The sequence below is a fragment of the Zingiber officinale genome, chromosome 5A (assembly GCF_018446385.1).
Source record: "Zingiber officinale cultivar Zhangliang chromosome 5A, Zo_v1.1, whole genome shotgun sequence".
Taxonomy (NCBI): domain Eukaryota; kingdom Viridiplantae; phylum Streptophyta; class Magnoliopsida; order Zingiberales; family Zingiberaceae; genus Zingiber; species Zingiber officinale.
The window spans coordinates 27,359,078-27,381,467 of NC_055994.1; the positions used below are offsets into that span (position 1 = coordinate 27,359,078).

Consider the following 22,390-nt stretch of genomic DNA (forward strand, 5'->3'; position numbering starts at 1 on the left):
TAGCCGATGGGGCTATGTCATGGAAAAGTGCCAAGCAGACCTTGATTGCTACTTCCACTATAGAGGCTGAGTTCGTCTCTTGTTTTGAAGCAACCTCGCATGGTGTATGGTTGAAGAGTTTCATATCTGGGCTTAGAGTTGTGGATGTTGGGATCGTTCGTACTAGGCTAGAGAGGGGGGGTGTGAATAGCCGACCCCAAATCGTCGTTTCTTTCTACAAAACGTGTTAGCGCAGCGGAAAATACAAAGAAACGACAGAGAAGAAAACCAAACCTTAACACAAGGATGTAACGAGGTTCGGAGATTAGGGCTCCTACTCCTCGGCGTGTCCGTAAGGTGGACGAGTCCAGTCAATCCGTCGGTGGATGAGTCCCCGGAGAACCGGCTAATACAATATACTCCTTGTGGGTGGAGAAACCTCGCCACAAACGTTTGCAACAGCAAACAAAGAGTACAAGAACAGTAAGAAAAGCAATACAATATGAAATACAATAACACTCTACCAATTGCTTGCTTTCTTGTCGACTGGAGGTGAAGCAGCAACTTCACAACCCAAACGCAGCAGCTGGTCGACGATTGGAAGCTCACGCGAAGCTCAGTTGACGCAGAAGCTTCAGCAGCAGAAGAACAGAAGTTCTAGCAGGGAAAAAGAAAGAGAGAGAGTTTGCACAGAAGATGCCCTCGTCTTCTTATACCTACGAAGAAGAAACAGCGAAGAAACTAGCCATTGCGTCACAACGGCTAGAACCCTGATCGGTCTGTGGACCGATCAGGCAACATCCTGATCGGTCTGCAGACTGATCAGGGAAGAAGCCTTCGCTTCTGTTCCGTCCCTGATCGGTCCATGGACCGATCAGGGAACATCCTGATCGGTCTGCAGACCGATCAGGCTTCTCTTCTCTGCTAGTTTGCCACTGATCTCCTTCTGATCGGTCTCCAGACCGATCAGATAACCATCAGTAGCATACTGATCGGTCATCAGACCGATCAGATGACCCATGTATCATTGGATCGATCTGCAGCCCGATCCAAACTTCTCAGCCCTAAACCTAAGGCTTCCACACCAACATCCTGTTGGTATATCATGCCTAGCATCCGGTCACTCCCTTGACCTGCTAGCACTCCCCGCTAAGTGTCCGGTCAATCCCTTTGACCCACTTAGACTTTTCCACACCAGATGTCCGATCATCCCTGATCCATCTGGATTTTCCACTTCGTGCCAAGTATCCGATCACTCCCTTGACCTACTTGGACTTTCCAACACCAGAAGTCCGATCATCCCTGATCCATCTGGATTTTCCCTTGCCCGGCTTCACTCACCAGGACTTCCACACTGCCTAACATCCCAGTTAGGACTTTCTCACTGCCTGGCTTCACTCACCAGGACTTTCCAACTGCCTAACATCCCAGTTAGGACTTTCCCACTGCCTGGCTTCACTCACCAGGACTTTCCGCGTGCCAAGCTACCTGCTTGGACTTTTCCCCGTGCCAAGTCTCCGTACTTGGACTTTTCCAGTGCCAAGTCTCCATACTTGGACCTTTCGCGAATCAGGTCAACCAGGTCAACCTTGACCTAAGATTGCACCTACAATCTCCCAAACACCTATTCTTGTCAAACATCAAGAATACAACTCTCTTCTCGTCAAACATCGACATGCAACTCAACTAGGTCAACCTTGACCTAAGGTTGCACCGACAATCTTCCAAGTCAAACATCAAAATACAACTCGAGTCAAGTCACCTCGAGTCGGGTCAACCAGGTCAACCTTGACCTAAGGTTGCACCAACAGTGGACTCTATTTCAAAGCCTCTGACATTATATTGTGATAATTCAGCTGCTGTATTTATGGCTAAGAACCATAGAAGTGGTAGTCGTAGTAAACATATCGACATTAAGTACTTAGCCATAAGAGAGCGTGTTAAAGAAAAGAAAGTGGTTATTGAACACATAAGCACTGAATTGATGATCGCGGATCCTCTGACTAAGGGCATCCCACCAAAGGGTTTCAGGGATCATGTAGCGCGTATGAGACTTAGTTCCATAATGTAATGTTTTTTTTTTTTTGTTTCTTTAATGAAACTCTTATTTAGTTTGGATATTTTTCTCTTAAGTTGTATACATATTTATTGTTTGAAAAATATCATTATGTTTGGACCACAATAAACATTGGGTTTTTTTTTGGTTTGGGGTTGATATTGAGAAGTGTAACATATTGTGATACATGGATGATAATACTCATATTTATAGGAACTGTCGCCATGATCCATATGTTAATGTTGTTATACAACAGTGGATATACATAGACCAAGTGGGAGAATGTTGGTTAAATTTTGACTCCATTGGCCATGGAATAACCAATCGATTATTGGTCTATGTATTTGGAATGTGAAAACAGTTCCAAAAACTGAAACTGTTCCAAAAACTGAAACAGTTCCAAAAACCGCTATAACTACCTTCCCTTGCTTCCAAAATTTCGATGATGGCAGAATATTGGAGCATGCTATAAATTTGGTCCCTGGTTCCTACTCCTCTCGTGTCTTCTTCTTGAGACAAAGATACACCATCATTTCTGTGTGGAGAAAGGGTCGGAAGCATCAAATTTTGTTGCAGTCGTCTTCCTTGATCAAAACGATGGCCGGAGGTATATGGTTTGCAAATTTATGTAATATTAGCAATACTTGGCCGCTTGAGTGAGTTGCTAGCAGCAGGTGCTTTTCTTCACTTTGGATCTCGGAGAGGTGCATCTCCAGTAGAGGATCCTTGAGACTACTCAGATATAACAGAATCTTCTATAAGCATCTGAATTTGAACTCTGGGTAACTCAGTCATCTTCACTACTTGGATCTTCAAATAGTAGTTGGTGGTTCTTCGAATGATACTATGCTTTTGAGGGTGCAGGATCCGTTGCTTGCCTTTTTTTGTGCAAGTGCTTATGCTTTGGCCATCACTAGCAAATCAAATTCTTCTTGTGATAAGGTAACAATTATGAACTTTCTAACATCGTCAATTTTCATATTTTAGATCAGGTGCACATTCCCACAGGTGGCGCCAAACTTGATCCTATCTAAAATAGGCGAAAGATGGACCGCCGGTGAGATGACTTCGAAGTTGACCGCAAGAAGACCTTGAAGAAGAAGGGTCACTGGAAAGAGGGCTTTGAAGTTTACCGCAAAACGACCTACAAGATCAAAAGGTAGAAGGGAAAGAAGGAGTGTTAATGATAAGACTAAGGGGTCCCTGGCGCAACCACTCCGACGCTCAAATCAGTGAGGTGGGGGAAAATGTGGAAGATGGATAGTAGTAGAAGAAGATGTACGAAGCAAAAGACATACCTGTGTCTGCGAGGGCAAGACCCTTTTATAACACATTTGTAATCCCCGCATTAATTAAATGTCATATCAACATAAGGGATATGTCAATCTATATCTCTTCTATAGTGTGCAGTCTCATCACCCATACGCTATTAGTGTTTTGTGTAACACCCCTAGAAAGCCTAGATAAGAAAGTAAGGATAATGAGAGTTTGAAGGTAGTGAAAAGAAGGTGTAAATATTCTAAGTTGAATATTAAGATGGGAAGGATTTAGATGATTAAATCTTTATGAAAGAAAATAAAGTTGAGAATATAAATCATCTATATTTATAATACATGGAATTAATGTAAACAAAAGGAAGGAATATGAGATAATATATATGTGTATGAAATATTTATGCATAATGCATAATATGGTGATATATGAATTATTATGTACAAAAGAATATCAATAATATGTTAGAAGAGAAATAGGATTGAACCTTGGACCTCTTGTAAGGAACATGTATAGGATATCAAAGGGGATAGAAGAATTATTGATAAGGAGAGAAAGGACTAAGTAGTTAAGAATAAGAAAGGATTCTTTTTACTTAAAAGGAAAAGGAAGTAAAAAAGAAGTAAAAATATACATAACCAAGTTTTGATCCTTGGTTCTCTTGTGGATGCATGCATATGTTAACCAAGTGTGATAGGAGAGGATATTGTAAGAGGAGAGATAGGAATTTTAATTAAAGGAAAGAAAAGAGAGAAATTAAAGGAAAGAAAAGAGAGAACTCAAGAAGCATTTCTCTAGAATATTCTTATCATTAAAGAGGAGAAATAAATAAGGAGGATGAATCAAGTCAAGTTTTCCTCCCCTCATTTTAGTATAAATAGGCATGGAGGGGTGACTTCATCCTCAACTCACTCTCCTCCTCTTCTCCTAGAGGTGCCGAGACACTCCCTCTTTTCTTTCTTTCTTTTTGTTGCCGAGCAACACAAGAGGAAGAAGCCTCCTCTTCTTCCTCCTCCTCTCCACCAAAAGACCTAGCCACTTCTTCCTCCATTGGTGTCGAGCAAAGCAAGCAAGGAAGAAAGGTCCACAAGCAAGTTCTCAACTCTAGGAAACTTAAGCAAAGAAGGTAAGCTTCCCCTCACCTGTGGTACAAGGCTTCTTATGTATTTTCAGATTTTTTTTTATGAGGATTTTTAAATCTAGAAACAAATTTAAGAAAATTCGGATTCAAAAGGTTTTTTTCAATCTAGGAATACTTGTATAAGTCCTCTCTTCATGATGATTTTTCTATGTCTTGTAAGAAAGTTTTTCCCTATGTTTTTATACACATATGATGCATGATCAGAGGAGTATTTAGCCCTAGAAATTCAACCAAAAATATTGTAAAGAGGTTAGGAAAAATTATTGTCTAACCAAACTGGTGCAAGGTTCCCTCTATGAAATGCTAAGGACCTTTCTATGGTTTTCTTGCTTGGAAATTAATTGGAACCAAAAGAAAACTCACTTGTATGCTTCGGACCAGAAAGGTTAAGGGTTAGAAAGACCTTCAAAATTTAAATAAACATGCTCATATGATAGGATATAAAGTTTCTCAAAGGATTTCCTATTGCTAGAAACTCATGAACTCTTTTTAGGGTTTTTCGGCCATGATAAAAGGGATAGCTTAGATTAGCCTAAACAAAAATATTAATATGCTCAAGACCTCTGTGATATTATGATATGAAAGTTGATTAATGCTCTCATGTTTAATTGGAATGTAGAAAATTGGTTACATGATATAAGACATGTAAGATCACAAGAGTCCTAGCTTGTTTATGATCCAATTTTGTGTATGATGTTCTTAGTAACTTTTGCCATGATATTTACTTAGGCTTTCCATGCTTTAGGCCACTTAAGAAACCTAGCTTAAGGACTGGTAGGTTTCGGCCATGAAGGAAAATAAAAGAAAAAGGGAAAGAAACCTAGGAAATGCTATACATAATGAGAAGAAATGAAATTATGTTACGTAACATGCCATGATATGTTATAGCATAGGAAATGCTATACATAATGAGAAGAAATGAAATTATATTATGTAATATGCCATGATATGTTATAGCATAGGAAATGCTATACATAATGAAAAGAAATGAAAAAGGAAATGCATGAAAGATTGTTAGGGACATGATATGATAGTTATGCATGATAAGTTATTTTTGTATGGTTTGTACCAAGGGTGGGCTTCGTAAACGCCCCGGGGTCGATGGAGTAAGACTCGGGCCTCGTCAGTAATGGGCCTCTGAATGCCCTAGGTCGATGGAGTAAGACTCGGGCCTAGTATGTATGCATGGTAGGGTTCAAGACTTGCTACCTTGGACCTACCTATGAAGCGCGCGCATTATGTATGTGGTACAAACCGGGATCCCCTCTAATGATGATATTAATTTCAAGTACTTATAAGTATAAGTTTTCAAATTCATGATGCATTGCCTACATATGTGCTTGAATTATCTGATGATTAGATATAATGTCATGTGATATTATATGAATATGAATATGATACCCTTGTATGTCGTATGCTTATGATACCTCGCATGATATTGATATGCAATGATATGAATTCGGTTTTAGTGAGTAGGAAAGGAACTTACTGAGCCATGAGTGCTCATAGCTTACTTTCCTTGTACCGCAGATATGGGGGACGGATATTCGGAACGACGAAGCAGCAGGAGGAGCAGATAGTGATGTGTGTGGTGGTGGCTCGACAAGAACGATTCGGACAAATTAATATTTTTAGTTATATGATCAATATATGCACATTCGAACTAATCAGAATATGTGATATCTTGCTTATTTAAATAAAAGGAATGATTTAAAATTTTCCGCTGTTATAGTATAACTAAAGCATGTACGTAAGTAGTATAAGATCGTAGCGCCACCCTTGGGTAAGAAGGGTGGGCGTTACATTTTGTACAAAAATATGGTACAAAATATGGTCTCATGTGTCTTTGACAATCCCATGCATAACATTAATTATGAAATGCGCTCTTAACTTGAAAGATCCATTGGGCTTTCTAGGCTAAACCCAAATAGTAGGATAATGGGTTAAAAAGGGGTTCTAATATTTGATCAGGAGCTGCCGAGTTTGCTTAATCTTATAGTGAGTTAAGGGGGGCATAACCCTATGAGTCAAAGATCTAATCGGAAGCATGTAGGGGAGTAGAACCTCATGAGGCAGAGATCTGATTGAGAGGACGTAAGGGAGCAGAGCCCTATGAGCTTATGAGCCAATTGGGAGGTTGTAGGCGAGCAAAGCCCCGTGAGCCTATAAGTAGATCAAGAGGACATAGGAGACCAGAGCCTCGTGAGTCTATGAGCCGATCGAGAGGACATATGGGAGCATAGCCTTGTGAGGTGGAGATCCAATCAGGAGGGCGTAGGGGAGTAGAGCCCTATGAGGCGGAGGTCCAATTGGAAGGACATACAAGAGCAGAGCCAATCGGATGGTGGTTTATGATGTTCCAAATGACACTTCACTCGGGGCGACCTACCTTAACTGCCACTTTAATTGGTAGATTTACTTTCTGATCGTACATGGGAGCCCGCTATATATCTACCACATCAGTGAATATAATTAAATTGATCATAGGGGCGGGTGGGGGTGGCCAACTCTGACGACTGGTATTTGGTTGTTTGTGTCTGGTGTGCCTCAAGTGGCTTGATTAGTGTGACATAAGTAGATTGATAGTGAATTGAGTTTTCATTAATTTGCATAAAAGCTAAAGTTATTTGGGGAAAAATTATTTTTTTTCTTAAATCATCCTGTATCACTCTAATTATTATTTTTTTTAATAAAAAAAGACACTCGCCTCACTATTTAATCATGTATAATTATCCAAATACCCTTCAATACTATTTCAGTACTAAATAGTACTATTATTTTCCTTCTAAATGTTGAATTGGTCGGATGTATTATCGTAACTTTTATAAGATAAATATTTTTAAATAATTAAGTATATATTATAGTAACTATAAACTCGTACCTACTATAATATAAATATTTTTAAACATATTAAATATAATTTTATCTACTCTCGCACATTCATTCATAATTTTAACTAACAGCATTGAGCAGTACGAGAGAAAATGAGATAATTGTATACGTCTGATGGGATTGAATATATTTAAACTCTTCTTTTGACTTTTGCCAAACTCTTTTGAATAAAAGCTACTCTTCCTAGGTTTCTGGACAAAATAAATAAACTAGAATTATTTTTCAGAAAGTTTAGAAGGTAATGGAAGTTGATTTTCCTTCCTAATCAAACTGAAATTGATTTTTTTTAATTATTATTTTTTGAAACCTCACACCAACGTAGAAGAACATGATTAAGGTCGATCGTGCGCCACACCAACACATAAGAGAGTGTGTGATCACTGATCAGTGACCTAAAAGGAGTACCCAAATGTCGGAGAAGGCCTGCAGGATGAGCGGATGCAGGTGCCGAGGATTGAGAGCCAAATACGACTGCAGCAAGCTCTCCAAATCCTGCGCCCTGAATATTTGCCCTTGAATGATCATCTCCACCATCGACCTCCGGAAGTCCTTGTACGGATCCATCGACCGTTTCTCCTCGATTTTGTGCTTCTTCTTCTTCTTGTCACCGTCGATGACGGCGACCAGAGGTTGGAAGCTGCAGCCCTTGCACCCTCCCGCAGGCCAGTAGGCTGCAGCCTCGCGGCGCTTGCTCCCGCGCCGCGCCGCCACCTTCTTGCTCTTCTTTGCGGACGCGTAGAACTCGGAGGAGCCGGAGGAGAAGCTCCTGGAGGAGGAGAAGAACGTGGTCGCGGTCGACTCTTCCTTCTCTTCGCTACTGAAGAATCCATCGTCGTCCCGATCGTCGGCTTCGCCGGAGGAAGAGCTGGTGAATCCGTACGCGTCGGACCGAAGCCGCATCGTGTTTCTCTTCTCGATCGTTCTACCTGACCTCCAAGAGTGGTAATAGGAGTTTCTGGAGGGGGGAGACAGGGAGGAGGCCGGAGGGCACGTCCACCCCGGCCTCTCCTCCTCGTAGCACCCGCCCGTCTCCCTCACCGGCCTCTCCTCCCTCCTCCAGACGCTCCGCCTGTTGCTATGCTCTGCAGCCTTGAGCGGCGCCATGCGACGGCAGCCTACGCAGTCGACGGCGCCGTCCACGAAGACCGGGTCGAGGAGATCGGGTTGGCGGCGGTCTAGGACGGCGGAGGCAGAGGTGGAGGGCTTGCAGGCAAAGCGGAACATGCGAGCCAGGCGCTCCTTCAGCTTTCTTCCGCTCTCCATAAGTTTGGAGCTCTTCTTCTTCTTCTTCCTGTTTTGAAATTGAAAAGACAAGTAGACAATGCGAGGAGTAGAGATGGTGGGTTCTTATAAAGTAGCCAGAGCAGTAAGACGACCTAGAGGTTCTACGTGTGTATAAAACTATAAATTGTGGTTCACAGACGAATTAGAGACACCTCGATACATAGATTGAATTAAGGTTTGAAATATGTATCATGCAAGTTTAAATTGAAATTTTGAACTAGTTTGATGACTTGATGGCGAGTGCTGACCTACCATTACATATAATAGCTAGCACTGATTGACTGCGACATGCAAGCATACCCTATTGCTCAATATATTAATGGAAGCTTGCCAGTCCTCTTGAATTGCAATCCTTTTAGCTTGGCATCTCTGTCCGCATGCACTAAATGGAGTTTTCTCGTAGCTGAGGAAATTCAAACCACTAATTTTCTGAAGGGAACGTTCCTCCGTTGGGGCATGCATCAATGAGGGAGAAGGCTAGCTGCAGTACTTACTGCATCTGCCACAAAATCCCCTTCTTTCCTTCCTTGTCTTTGATGCCTAAAGAGACAACCAACCAACCCTCCATCGTCATTAATGCACGCACATTCCGCGCATAGCTCTGCAAGCCTTTTGCTTTTGCAGCAAATTAGCAGCTTCCAATCTGCATCTATGCAATTGCAGATTAACTTCTGATTAAAAATTAAAGGGAATATGAACCGACCATGTGCTGTGCTTGCGCAACAGTTGCTCTGCAGTCTGTGCAAACAGGAAGACAAAGCTAAAGCTTGCAAACAATCGGAGGGGGAAGGAGGGGTATGGATGTCTCTCTATACGAGTGCAAGTACAGTGAGGAAGTGACATGCTCATTGACTCCCAAGTCTCTACAGTGCCGCTTTTGGTCCTTTTCGAGGGTTAAACAGGGTTGTGGGCATTAACAAGCTACGAGCTAGCAAACAAAATAGTGGGTAACGAACCCAAATTCCCAAATCAGCAATGGGCTCGTGTAAGTTTTTGAAATCCAGGCATGGCGGGAAGGTAAGCTGAGAGAGTGGACAAAGGAGGTGGGGTGGGCTTTGTCACCTCCAGGCAGTGGAGAGAGGAAGATTGAAGATCACACGATTTTATATATCCATAATTCAGAATTTATCAAAACAGTAAGTTACCTTTTATTTCATAGATGAAATACTCCTTTGTTTATGATCGGTCTAACCGCAGGAAAATGAACTCTCTGTCGTTTCCAGGGAGGAGGGGGAGCTTCGCCACCTTTTGGAGGGCTTTCATGTGCCCTTGATGCCATGTCATGTGCTGGAGCTGCCTCATTTACTCGCCATTTCATTTTATACAATTGTTTGAATTGTGGTGTTGGGACCTTGAAGGGGACTGATACACAATTGATGAAATATCATTAGCAACAAATGTTTATTAACTGGTGCATAATGAAGAAAGGAGGATCGACTGAGCCAGTCTTTCATTTTTTTTTCCCCTTCTTTTTGAAACAAAGATTCTACTCTGACATAATATTTAAATATGTATCCGGTCAATAACAATAAATTTGAGTGTGAAGACAAAGATTTGAGTGTTAAATACAGAGTATGTTTGAAAAAAGGAACTGATTCATATAGGAACAGTGGCTTCCCACCTGGAAAGGCCTGATGTCTATAAAATATAGGTATAGTGTTCTTGTCGAACATAAGAAGCCAAATAAGATCCTGCAAGGGTGATTATTGTGTGCAGAACCTTGACTTCATTTCCCTACATTTGAACTAGAAATCTGTTAAAAGAGAGGGAAGAAATAAAAAATAAACTCAGCAAGGTATGACTTTAATTTAAGTTTTTCAATAACACTTCAAGATGAAAATGCTAGGCCAAAGTATAATAGATATATCGATGTAGGTTGAAGCTAAGGATCTAGCAGGCTCCAATAAAGTTTGGAAGATCGAGTTTTGAGAATTGGAGTTGGATTAATTTTTGATTGTTTGAATTATTCTACACTTTGTCAGAGTTGAATGATAACTTCAGCAGACTCGATCAAAGTAAAGTAGTATTTCCCTTGTCCTAAGGTCGCGTTATGTTTGGTCCCGAGTTGGGCTCACAAAGTTTAAGGTGAAGGAACTGGGGTGGAGGTTGTTCCGAACTTAATCACAATTGAATAGGCTGGTCTAGTACTATAGAGTTAGAGTCTAGTTCATTAAATAGGGTTGGATTGATCAGCTAGTTAAGACAAGTGAAGAATGACATCAATGCCAACAAGCCAGAATTAAATTTATTGTAGACAATTTTATCCTGTAAGTTGAAACTTTTTAATAATATATAGAACTAAATCTAGCCTCTAAATAATAAAAACAATTAATTATTATTTTACCACTATCCCGTGGGTGTCCTCATGAGAGATCAAATTAATTAGAGGATGACAAATTTATTATAATGAGGTAAGAGATCAATATCTAATGAGTGCATACTCTCAGAGGAAAAAAAAAACCTTCCTTGGCCACTTAGCCATCGGTTATAAGTTGACCCTGTGATTTACCTCCGTTCATATAACTTAGGGGACGGGTTATGAGGGGTGCGTGAGGTAAACATAATCACCATTTTACTACAATGAAATAAATATGCTAGGTGCCCCTCGGGTTGGCGCAGTGATACTAGAATGAATATTTGCTTCAATACATCTGGTGGATAATTCATAACTGGTGTAAAATACCTAGTTGGATGTCTGACCTCACCCATGTAAAGTGTCGTTGGGCTAAGGTAAAATGTCTTTTGTAATTTATTTCTCTATATCTTGTCATGAGGCTGACAATACTAAACTGCTTAAGGTAAACAATATCACCTCTTACTCTAGAGAAATGAATGCTAAGCACTACACAGGGACAAGCCCCCAACAAGATTTCCCACGTACCTTGGGTTCGAATCTAAGAGCCGACAATGAATTCGTCTCAACCATTAGGATAGTTGGGCTTCTAGGCCATTGGGTCATTCACGGGAATATCTGGGTTGATGTCCAAAAGAAGGAATGAATGCTTAAAACATGAATGAGAATGTATTATCTAGAAACTAGAATCTTTACTAATTAATTTTAGTAAAGTCTAAAATTAAATTATATTAATAGTTTTTTTTCATATTGAAAATAAATTTAAAATTTACTAATAATTTTTTCTGATTATTTTTTATATAAAAAATATGTAAGTTCTTTTTAGTCTCATATCTTAGGATTAATAATACCATGAGCGAAAAATCTTCTATAAATATCTTAAGCTGGCAACGTTACAAAAAATACTTTTTTTTTTTTTATCTTTTGGCTAAGATCATGTATAATATGTATTATAAAAAACTAAATTAATTATTTATGAGGGAGAGTCCATTATAATAATTTACTATTGGGGTTCTACTAATTAGGACTATAAACGAGTTGAGTCGAGTTTTAGGATGTTCAAAATTATTTGATAAGATAATTGAGCTGAGTTAATCCGAGCTTAAAATGAAATAACACATGAGCTGAATGTAATCCAGAATAATTTCACCTAGGTATTTAATTCAGAATATTCATAGAGAGAATGGACGTTGAATGCACATAATAAGCAAAGAAAAGATATAATTTGTTTGGTAGTATTGGACATCAATTATAAGTTGTTATGCATAGTAAAATGTGGACTGCATTTGACTATCCATGAACATTTTATGTTATTTATTATAAAAGGATTTGATAAAAAAAAATACTTACTTCAAATGCATGCAAAAATTCAAAATACACAAAATATTAATTATTTAATTAAAGTTCATTAATGATAATGGTTCTTACATTGACTAGGATCATTTCCACTTAGGATATCACAATAAGAGGCATTATCCTTATAGCTATAATTTCAAATAATAGGAAGATTTTCTCATGTTTGTTGACTATCTAGCTCAAGGCTCTACCAAAACAATGGACTGTTGAAAATTATTGTTAACTAATATTTTTATTATCCTCTCTCTCTCGCTTTGATATTTCTAATCAACACATCTAAATGCAACACACAAAAATATTATGAAACTTGCACAAGTTCAACCATCATTTAATAAAAAAGGTAAAAAAGAATCAATTATAAGAAAGAAACAATCTAAATGTTAAAAGAAAATTATTACTCATATGAATTGAAGTTACGTCAAGAGAAATTTATTTCTTAAAACCAACGGATTTCTCCTCTAAAACCCTAGGGGATTAAAATGGATCGGATTATTAATTTAGAAACACAAGAGCAAACTCTTCAACCAAAAGATATCATAATGTATAAAGACAGAAATAGAGACTTAACAGTTAGGTTTAATAGTTATAAACTTTCTACTTCACAAAATGAAGAGAATGAAGATGCTAGCTTCAATTTAATGACTATTGAAGAGCATTCTCTGCATACTCTTCAACAACTAGGCATTAAACATCTTCAAATTGCTAAACAACTACTTTTCCAACACATTACTTGTAAGAAACTAGGGCGTTAAATACGTAAAAGCACAGCGAAAAACATCTAGTTCCTTATCAAGAGGATCCATGCGAAGGGAAGAATAAACAAATATCCTATACTAAGTTTCATGATAGTTATACCTTTGGTGCGTGTACACGATCTCCCGACAGCTAAGATCTCAGCACGATCAAATGTTCGCGCCTCTAATGGTATCCACACAAACAAATGTCTCCATTTGTCTCACAAACTCTCAAAGTGGAGAAGAAAAGTACCTTAGGTTGTGATAGCAACCAAGAATGTGAGTTTTGGCCAAGATGAGGAAGAAGGAAGAAGAAGAAGAAGAAAAGTTTTTCATCTAATAATAAAATTATCATCCATAAATTTTCATTTATATCCATCTCATGAATACCAAAGGGTTTTGCCCTTTCATCTTCCAATCCAATGACTCAAAATTGACCATTCAATCTAATGATTCAAAATTGACTATTCATCTTCCTTGGTGACTATTCATCTTCCTTGGTGAACTCAAGTTCACCGAATGAGTCTAACTCATTGAACCATCACCCAATGAGTTTAACTCATTGAACCATATCAATTCAAATTGACTCCATGAATATCAATCCAAATTGGCTCCATGAATCTAATTCAAATTAGATTCAATCTAATAATTGAATCCAATTGAGTCTAACTCAATGAGTCTAATTTGGATTAGATTTAATCCAATGATCCATCATATGAATCCATCTTCAAATTAACTTGTTCTTTGAGTGTGACCCAATAGGTTCTCGTAACGTTGACAATGTATCCAAATCAACATTTAGATACATAAACAATGATTGACATCTAGCAAGGCATCATTGTTACCCAAGTGACGAGAATATCGAGATCCGATTTAATATTTCCGTGGCTATTATCTTGTATGAGTTGGTCCCTATATCCTTGATATCTAGATTGATCAATGAGGCATAGATCGTGTCATCCTCTTATCAACCTTTTGTATTTCTTGATATCTAAGTAGACACACTCAATCAAATAAGCTCAATATCTCATATTGACTAATTTGTGCATGCCCATGCTTTCTTGTGTCCTACTAATTAAGGGGTCCATAGATATCGCTTCCGTCATATGAAAGAGATAGGTCCCATCTACATCACTCACATCCCTCTGCATAATTCATTGCATACCAGTGATCGACTTTATTGTCCACCTTGTTACAGGTGATGTTTGCCGATATCAAAGTGCATAACTCCTTATGTAGGGAACCGTAGTAACTGTTGGTCCCTTTGGAGGCCGACAAGAGGGGAGGGGTGAATTGCCCTACAAAAAATAAACCAAAAACCTTTCTCGGATATTCAACTAATTTAAAGAACATGTAATTAAAAAAAATAGAGACTAAATAAACAGAATCTAAAACAGATGCAGAGGGTTTACTTGGTTTGCAATCAGAGGATTGTTAATCCAAGGCAAAGATGACGCACTATTTGATTCTCCTCTGGGTGGAGTAGCCTCTTACAACGTTGACAGTACAAAAGAAAATAAAGCACAGAGAAAAATGAATTACAAGTTGAATGATTTAACTGTGCAGATTAGTGCTATATTTATAGCACTGGTCGGGGCACCCCGAAGGGGTTCCGGGCGCCCTGGGGGATAAAATTTTATCCCTCAACGATCAGATCGCGTTTGACACGATTCTGGTCAAAATCCAGGTCCGGGCGCCTGGAATGGTTCCGGGCGCCCCGGAGGGCTCTGGGTGCCCGGAGCCCAAAGTCAACAGATGTTGACTTTTTCGTCCGGGACCTCTTCTCTGGTTCAGTCCCGCCTCGGTCCGGTTCTTCTCCTCCGGATCCGCTCGCTTGGGTGATCTCGGCCATCCGGAATAGGGCTCACCCGAACCCAAGTTCCAGCATTCTCCTCGAGCAGCCTTCCTTCCTGGTTTCTCGTCTCTCGAATGCCGTGCACGTTCTTCTCATCCACCGGTATACTCTTCCGCGGTCACCTCGTCCCTCGGATGCACCGAGCCCGTCGGCTCTCTCCTCGTGCCGTCCTTCTCACTAGCTGCGTCTTCCGCTCGACTTCCTGTGTTCCTAAGCTCCTGCACACTTAGACACAAGGGTTAAACAAACACAGGACCTAATTTAGCTTGTTTGATCACATCAAAACACCTTGGGGTTCCAACAATCTCCCCCTTTTTGATGTGAGCAACCCAAGTTAAGTTAGGGTAAACATATGCAATAAAAATAATTTATTTGCAATTAAGTCCAAAGTTTTTTCAAGTTTTAAATTATAAATACCTCCCCCTAGTCTACTTAACATACTTCTCCCCCTTTGATCACATAAAAATTGGGGTTATAAACAAGTCTAAGGTAAATTCTTACTTAAAAAAAATCTTAAGTGTACAAAAGTTTAAGAAAAATGTCTAAGTAAAGACACTCTTCAGAATTTTTCTTTTGAAAAAAAATTTCATAAAAAAATTAAGTAAAACATTTGTCAGAAAAACAATCATAAGTCTAAAAAATATTCTTAAAGTTTAAGTTTGAAACTTATTTCAACATTTCCTTAAGAAAAATTTCCATAAGTAAAAAAATTTCTAAGGTAAAAAAATTTTCTAAGGCAATATATATTTTTTTTAAAAAAATTCTAAGTTAAAGACATGGGAAAAAAATTTAATTTCTAAAAATAATATTTTTTTTACTGAATATTTTTGAAAATATTTTCTAAAACAAATTGAATAACTCTTTTAAAGCATTAAGTAATTTAAATTAATGCTTTTTCAGTTAGTCAATTAAACTTTTCATTTTGATACTTGGCTTCTAGGTCGTGGCGAGACACTAGGCCTTCTTGGTTATTAGAGCGACAACCACTTCTTTAGACAAAGTCTTATAATGAAATTAGTTGTTTAATTTCCTTGCTGAAAATGCTAAGTCTAATTTCAATTTTAAATTAAGCATGTTTTCGGAACCCAATAGAGGTTCCTACCTACAGGATTAACCAAATATTTCCTAGGTACATAGACTTTTGATATATTTCTAATTGACTTTGATGAAATCTATAATACCAATTTAAATCTCTATAATTTCTAAAAGTAGAAATATTTGAACCATTAGATTTTTTCAATCTTTTTATTTCTTCTTTTAGTTTTTCATTTTCAATTTTCAATTTTTCAAAATCCTCTATAAGACATGATTTTGCTAAAATTCTTTTTGTTTCTAAAATTTCATTTTTTAATTTGATATTTTTATTTTCTAATTTATACATGGATTTTGCCATTGCCTTAATACCAAAGTAAAGTTCATCAGGAGGTAAGAGGCATACCTCACTTACCATATCAGACTTGAAGCCTGAATCTCCCCCTGCTTCGCTACTTCCATTTGAGGTCGCTCCCCCTTCATCAATGCTAGGTTATGATGTACTTTGTGCTTCATAGATTGCCATCAGTGCTATCCCGACATATTCTTGAATCTCGGACTCAGATGAAGAAGTGTCGTCCCAAGTAGCTTTTAGGTTCTTGTGCTTCTTGGGAATCTTGCCTTTGTCCTTCTTTAGTTCTGGACAATCTTCTTTTAGCTGTCCTTCCTTTTGACACTGGTAGCAACGCATCCTTCTTCTATTTCTTTGATTCTTTTTACTCTACATTTCTTTAAATTTATTAGATCTAAAAAACTTTTTAAAGTTTCTTACCATGTACTCTTCTTGATCATCCTCTGAGTCTGACTCGGGTTCATCTCTTTTGGTTGCTTTTAGCGCAATCATCTGGCTTGATTCCTTTGTTCCTGCACACCTGGTTTCATGCAATTCAAGAGTGGAGAACAGTTCTTCCAAACTACTTACCTCCAGGTTTTTCGAAATGTAGTAGGCGTCGACGATTGATGTCCATTCTAAAGTTTTGGGAAACGTGTTGAGTGCGTAGCGTATTGTTTCCTGATTTGTTACCGTTTCTCCGAGGTTCTCGAGACCAGTAATCAGTTCTTTTACCTTCGCGTGTAAATTGGCTACCTTCTCACCTTTTTCCAGATGTATGTTCATCAGCTTGTTCCGGAGGATGTCTCTTCTAGCGAGCTTTGCTTCGGACGTGCCTTTGTGGAGTTCCAGGAACTTCTCCTAGAGTTCTTTAGCGGATGAATAGCTTCCGATGCGGTTGACCTCTTGAGGCGGCAACACGCTTACTAGGTGATATTCCGCACGGCTGCTCGCTACAGACTCATTGTGCTCCTTCTTTGTCCAGTGGCTTTCTTCTTTTTCTTCTCCGTCTTGATTCATCGGAGCTACAAAACCATACTTCATAATAGACCGAATTTCAAAATCAGTTCTTAAGAATACCTCCATACGTCGCTTCCAGTCTGCGAAGTCCCCCTCGAATTTTGGTTGAACAATGCTTGGTCCGGCAATCTCGTTGCATCGATCGGCGGTTAGTCCTCCTGAAGCGCCTTGCTCTGATACCACTTGTTGGTCCCTTTGGAGGCCGGCAAGAGGGGAGGGGTGAATTTCCCTACAAAAAATAAACCAAATACCTTTCTCGGATATTCAACTAATTTAAAGAACTTGTAATTTAAAAAAATAGAGACTAAATAAACAGAATCTAAAATAGACGCAGAGCGTTTACTTGGTTTGCAATCAGAGGATTGCTAATCCAAGGCAAAGATGGCGCACTATCTGATTCTCCTCTGGGCGGAGTAGCCTCTTACAACGTTGACAGTACAAAAGAAAATAAAGCACAGAGAAAAATGAATTACAAGTTGAATGATTTAACTGTGCAGATCAGTGCTATATTTACAGCACTGGTCGGGGCACCCCGAAAGGGTTCCGGGCACCCTGGGGGGATAAAATTTTATCCCTCAATGATCAGATCGCGTTTGACACGATCCTGATCAAAATCCAGGTCCGGGCGCCCCGGAGCCCAAAGTCAACAGATATTGACTTTTTCGTCCGGGACCTCTTCTCTGGTTCAGTCCCGCCTCGGTCCGGTTCTTCTCCTCTGGATCCGCTCGCTTGGGTGATCTCGACCATCCGAAATATGGCTCACCCGAACCCAAGTTCCGGCCTTCTCCTCGAGCAGCCTTCCTTCCCAGTTTCTCGTCTCTCGAACGCCGCGCACGTTCTTCTCGTCCACCGATGTACTCTTCCAGGGTCACCTCGTCCCTCGGGCACACCGAGTCCGTCGGCTCTCTCCCCGTGTCGTCTTTCTCGCTAGCCGCGTCTTCCGCTCGACTTCCTGTGTTCCTAAGCTCTTGCACACTTAGACACAAGGGTTAAACAAACGCATGACCTAACTTAGCTTGTTTGATCACATCAAAACACTTTGGGGTTCCAACAGTAACTTCAGGTTTAAGAACTATTCATACCAATAGTCACATGAGAATGTTTATGATATTCATATAACACTCCATGAAACATTCTTATGGTGGGTCATTCAATATATATTGTCTAATATATACTCATGTGTCAACATGATATCTTATATCCATGACCTGTGAGATTAAGTCATCCATTGACCTACATGTTACTCTCAACGTATTAATATTGTCCTTGTATATAAATATTTGACTAAAAATATTTAAGAGTAGTGTTCTATGTATATCTACAATCTTACTATCAATTCAACCAATTGATATGTTGTAGATAAGAACATACTACCCAAGGATATTATTATATTTATTCAATCAACACTGAATTGAAATAAATATAATAACCAACTTTACATTTTTATTAATAATGAAATATGATAAAAAAAAAGTCTTTTACAATCATTTCATAATTGGTACTAGGATTACTAACTAACAAATAACTAATATGAATTGTATGCTTAATCAATATCTATAATTAGATATTTTTGATGATCTAGATGAATATTTGTTGGATCGTGAAACGTCGATAGAGGGGAGGGGGGTGAATATCGATTCAAAAAACCAGCGTTAATAAGAGTTAAGCGCAGCGGAATAATAAAAACTGAGATAAACTGAACACGGTGTTTTTTACTTCGTTCGGAGCCTGTGACGACTCCTACTCGAAGGCCCGTACTCCGTGAGTACTTTCGTTGGGCAATCACTAGCAGTTCGAAAATGATTACACTTTAATAGTACAGAAATGCTAGAAAAGTAAAGAAAAGTACTAACAAGAATTAAAGAAAAAGAAAGGAGCGTATTGTCGGATCTTTGTTAGCGTCGCTGGAGCGCAGAGCAGTAGAGCAAGCAGTAGAAGACTTTCTTTCTGATGATGTCTTGAAGCTCCCCTCTGACCCTTCTTTTATATGAAGCTCGGGGCGCCCCGGATCCCTTCCGGGCGCCCTGGTGGGACGTGGCAGGTCCAACCATCAAGCTCCACGTGGCGACGCGCGAGTTTGGATAAAACTTACCTCCGGGCGCCCGGATCCCTTCCGGGCGCCCGGATCCCTTCCGGGCGCCCGGATCCCTTCCGGGCGCCCGGACCTCCTATTTCCAGGAACAACTTCTCCTGCAAAATAGAGTTAGTCCGAGGCAAATATATATCCTGTAAAACAGATTGTTAGCACAGTTAAAGTTCAACAAATTAATAAAAAGAGTATGACTTAGATTCCGTCTTTCCGAGACCGGAATCTAGTCACGATCTCGACTTAGATATCCGAAATGGATCTAAGCCGGATCGACGCCTATCCCTTCCCGGGAACGCGTCCTCGCAGTCACTCCCCTCCAGTGACTTACCTCACTTACCTGCCAGACGTCCGGTCAGCCCGTTGACCCGTCTGGACTTCGTGCCAGACATCCGGTCAGCCCGTCGACCTGTCTGGACTTCGTTCCTAAGCGTCCGGTCAGCCCGTTGACCCACTTGGACTTCGTGCCAGACATCCGGTCAGCCCGTCGACCTGTCTGGACTTCTGCTGCACACTTGATCAAAGTGTCAGACAACAACAATCTAACTTAACCTGATTTGTCATTCATCAAAACCTGGGTTAAATCGTTAGTGCTAACCGCACCAACAATCTTTCCCTTTTTGATGGAATGACAACCTGGTTAAGTTAGTGAAAACCTATGCAAGAAACAACATGCATTTATGTGGTTTTAAAGTTAGTTTGTATTTTCAAATTGGTTTAGCTAACTTAACCACCTAACCCTCCCACTTTGGCATTCATCAAAAAATAAGCATGGATTAAGTAAGCATAGACTTCAGACAAAGTAAAAAAAATGTCAAGATAATCTAGGGGAGTTTAAACCTTTGAAAACTTGTTTAAAGCATTAGCTTTTAGATTTTAGAAAAATAGCTAAGTTTAGATAGAAAAAATCTCAAACGCAAGTGTATAAGTTCTAAATTTCAAGATCAAATTTTAAATTTTCAAAACAAGTTTCAATTTTGAAACGCTTTTCAAATAAGTTTTCAAAAATTCCAAAACTGAGTTTGAAAAATTTATTATTCAAAACTGATTGAAATTTATTTTTCAACACTAAGTTTGTAAAAGATTCAATTAAGAAAAATGATTTTGAGAAGCTTAATTTGTAAGCTTAAGTTTTGAAAAATCTAATTTCCACAATTTTCAATAACAAAGCAATTTTTGAAACTAATTTTTGCAAAAGTTAACTTTCAAATGTCAAAATTAAGTAAAATCAAATTTTGAGAACTAGATTTTAATTTTCAAACTTAAATCAAATTTTCAAAATCAATAAAAAGTAAAACCCAAAACAACTTGGTTGTATAAGAGTTAGTTTGCAAACATAGTTTTAAAGAATTTTTCAAATACTAACATAAAATGTTGAAAGTATTTGCTAACAATATTCAAAGTAGACAAAAGAGTTTTCAAAATAATTTTGTAAAATTCTTTTTCAGAATCAACTTTTCACAAAAAATTTGCACATTTTTAACCAAGTTAAGTTTAGATTTTCAAAAATAAGTTTAAAGTTCAATTTGAAAAACTGAAGTAGTTTTATTTCTCCTCCTGAACCTGACATTAAATCAAATGTCTAACCAGTTTGTTACTGACTGACTTATCAGAAGATAGCAGCTTTCACTTGGTTAGTCAAGTTAAATTCAACCTTTACTTGATTAATGTATATTTTGTATTTAAGCACTGAAATATGTCGATGCACTGAAATAAGCATCTTAAGTCTTAGGCAAGTGGCCTATACATCTCACCCCTTTCTATGTTCGTCAAACACAAGCAAGGTAAGCCTAGGGTTCTGGTGAGATGCTCAAAACTAGTCCTATGGGTACATACTTTCTAAGGATTTTAAACTAGTCTAAGGCAAAAGATATATTTAAAAATCTAAAATAGGAAAGTTTTGAAAACGAAATATGTTTTAACCTATAATTTGAGAATAACCATTTTTGAAAATATTTTTGAAATTTGAAACTCCTAGTATATTAAGATCGAACATAATCAATCCATATGAGAAAGAACACTAGATAGATCAATAAGTATTCTACAAGTGATGTAGATAACTGAAGTGTCATAACTAGAGCTACTGAGATGAGGAAGGGGGTGGTCCAGATCCCAAGGAGCAGAGTAGTGTCATCAGCTTAGTGTGTCGGGTCTGCCCGTCAGCTCGTAACTCGGAGACCTCTCGCCGCATGTCACGCTGAAAGTCAGAGTTCTCCTGCTGGAGACTCGCCATGGCTCTCTCTAGTCCGGTCATGCGGTCGGCTAGAGTGTGTGGTGCGTGACGTGGTGCTCGAGCTGGTGGTGGAGGTGGAACTGCCTCCTCCGGAAACAGTGCAAGCATGAACTCATCCTGCTCGGCCTCCCCCTGCGCGTCTGGATCGTGCTGGTGCCGTGCCTCCCTCCGCCAAGACATAGTACCGTCGCCCTCATCTATGTGGATACTAGCTAGAGAGAAGTTCCTAGCTGCTATGACGTCAAACTCAGTCATATAGCGAATGTCTCCTCTAGTGACATCAATGTCCAACGAGGACATATATGCTGTCAGAATGTGACAGAACGACATGTGGACTCGTTTATTAGTCACGTATCCAGCCGAGTATATAATAGTGGAGAAGATATGTAGGCTGATGTCAATATCTAACCAATGACTCAGGGCATAGAGTAAAAATGAATGGAATGGGCGCATCACAGCGATGTCCCGAGTAGTCAGTGGTAAAATGCAAAAGACTAAGACCCTATAAAGAGCGTAGTCCTGGACTCGAAGTTCTACCGATCTAAACTGGGTCACAGTGGGATCTCGCTCTCCCCAAAAAAAATACGAATAAATCGTATCAAGAGTGATATGTGAGTAGGGATCTCCGAATGGTAGATCCCCGGGGGGATAGCACAAAAAGGAACAAGTGGATGGACGTAACCCTAAAAACTCCCGGATCGTCGTAGGGGATAGCGTTTTATCAGTACCTGTTGCTCTAGTAGTATAGGTAAGGTCGTCTACTTTC

At 39.2% G+C, this 22,390-nt stretch overlaps 1 protein-coding gene across 1 annotated transcript; it reads right to left on the bottom strand.

The window, feature by feature from the left end:
• Nucleotides 1-7,542: 7,542 nt before the first annotated feature.
• LOC121982718 (transcription repressor OFP8-like) lies at nucleotides 7,543-9,192 on the bottom strand. The gene is made up of 2 exons (XM_042535820.1): nucleotides 8,877-9,192; nucleotides 7,543-8,631 (listed from the first exon to the last, which is right to left on the bottom strand). The coding sequence occupies exon 2, from the start codon at nucleotides 8,601-8,603 to the stop codon at nucleotides 7,725-7,727; it is 879 nt and encodes a 292-aa protein (XP_042391754.1). The 5' UTR covers nucleotides 8,604-8,631; nucleotides 8,877-9,192; the 3' UTR covers nucleotides 7,543-7,724.
• Nucleotides 9,193-22,390: the final 13,198 nt, after the last annotated feature.

Coding starts and splice junctions, on each gene's coding strand:
- LOC121982718 (XM_042535820.1), bottom strand. CDS start 8,603: ATGGAGAGCGGAAGAAAGCTGAAGGAGCGCCTGGCTCGCATGTTCCGC.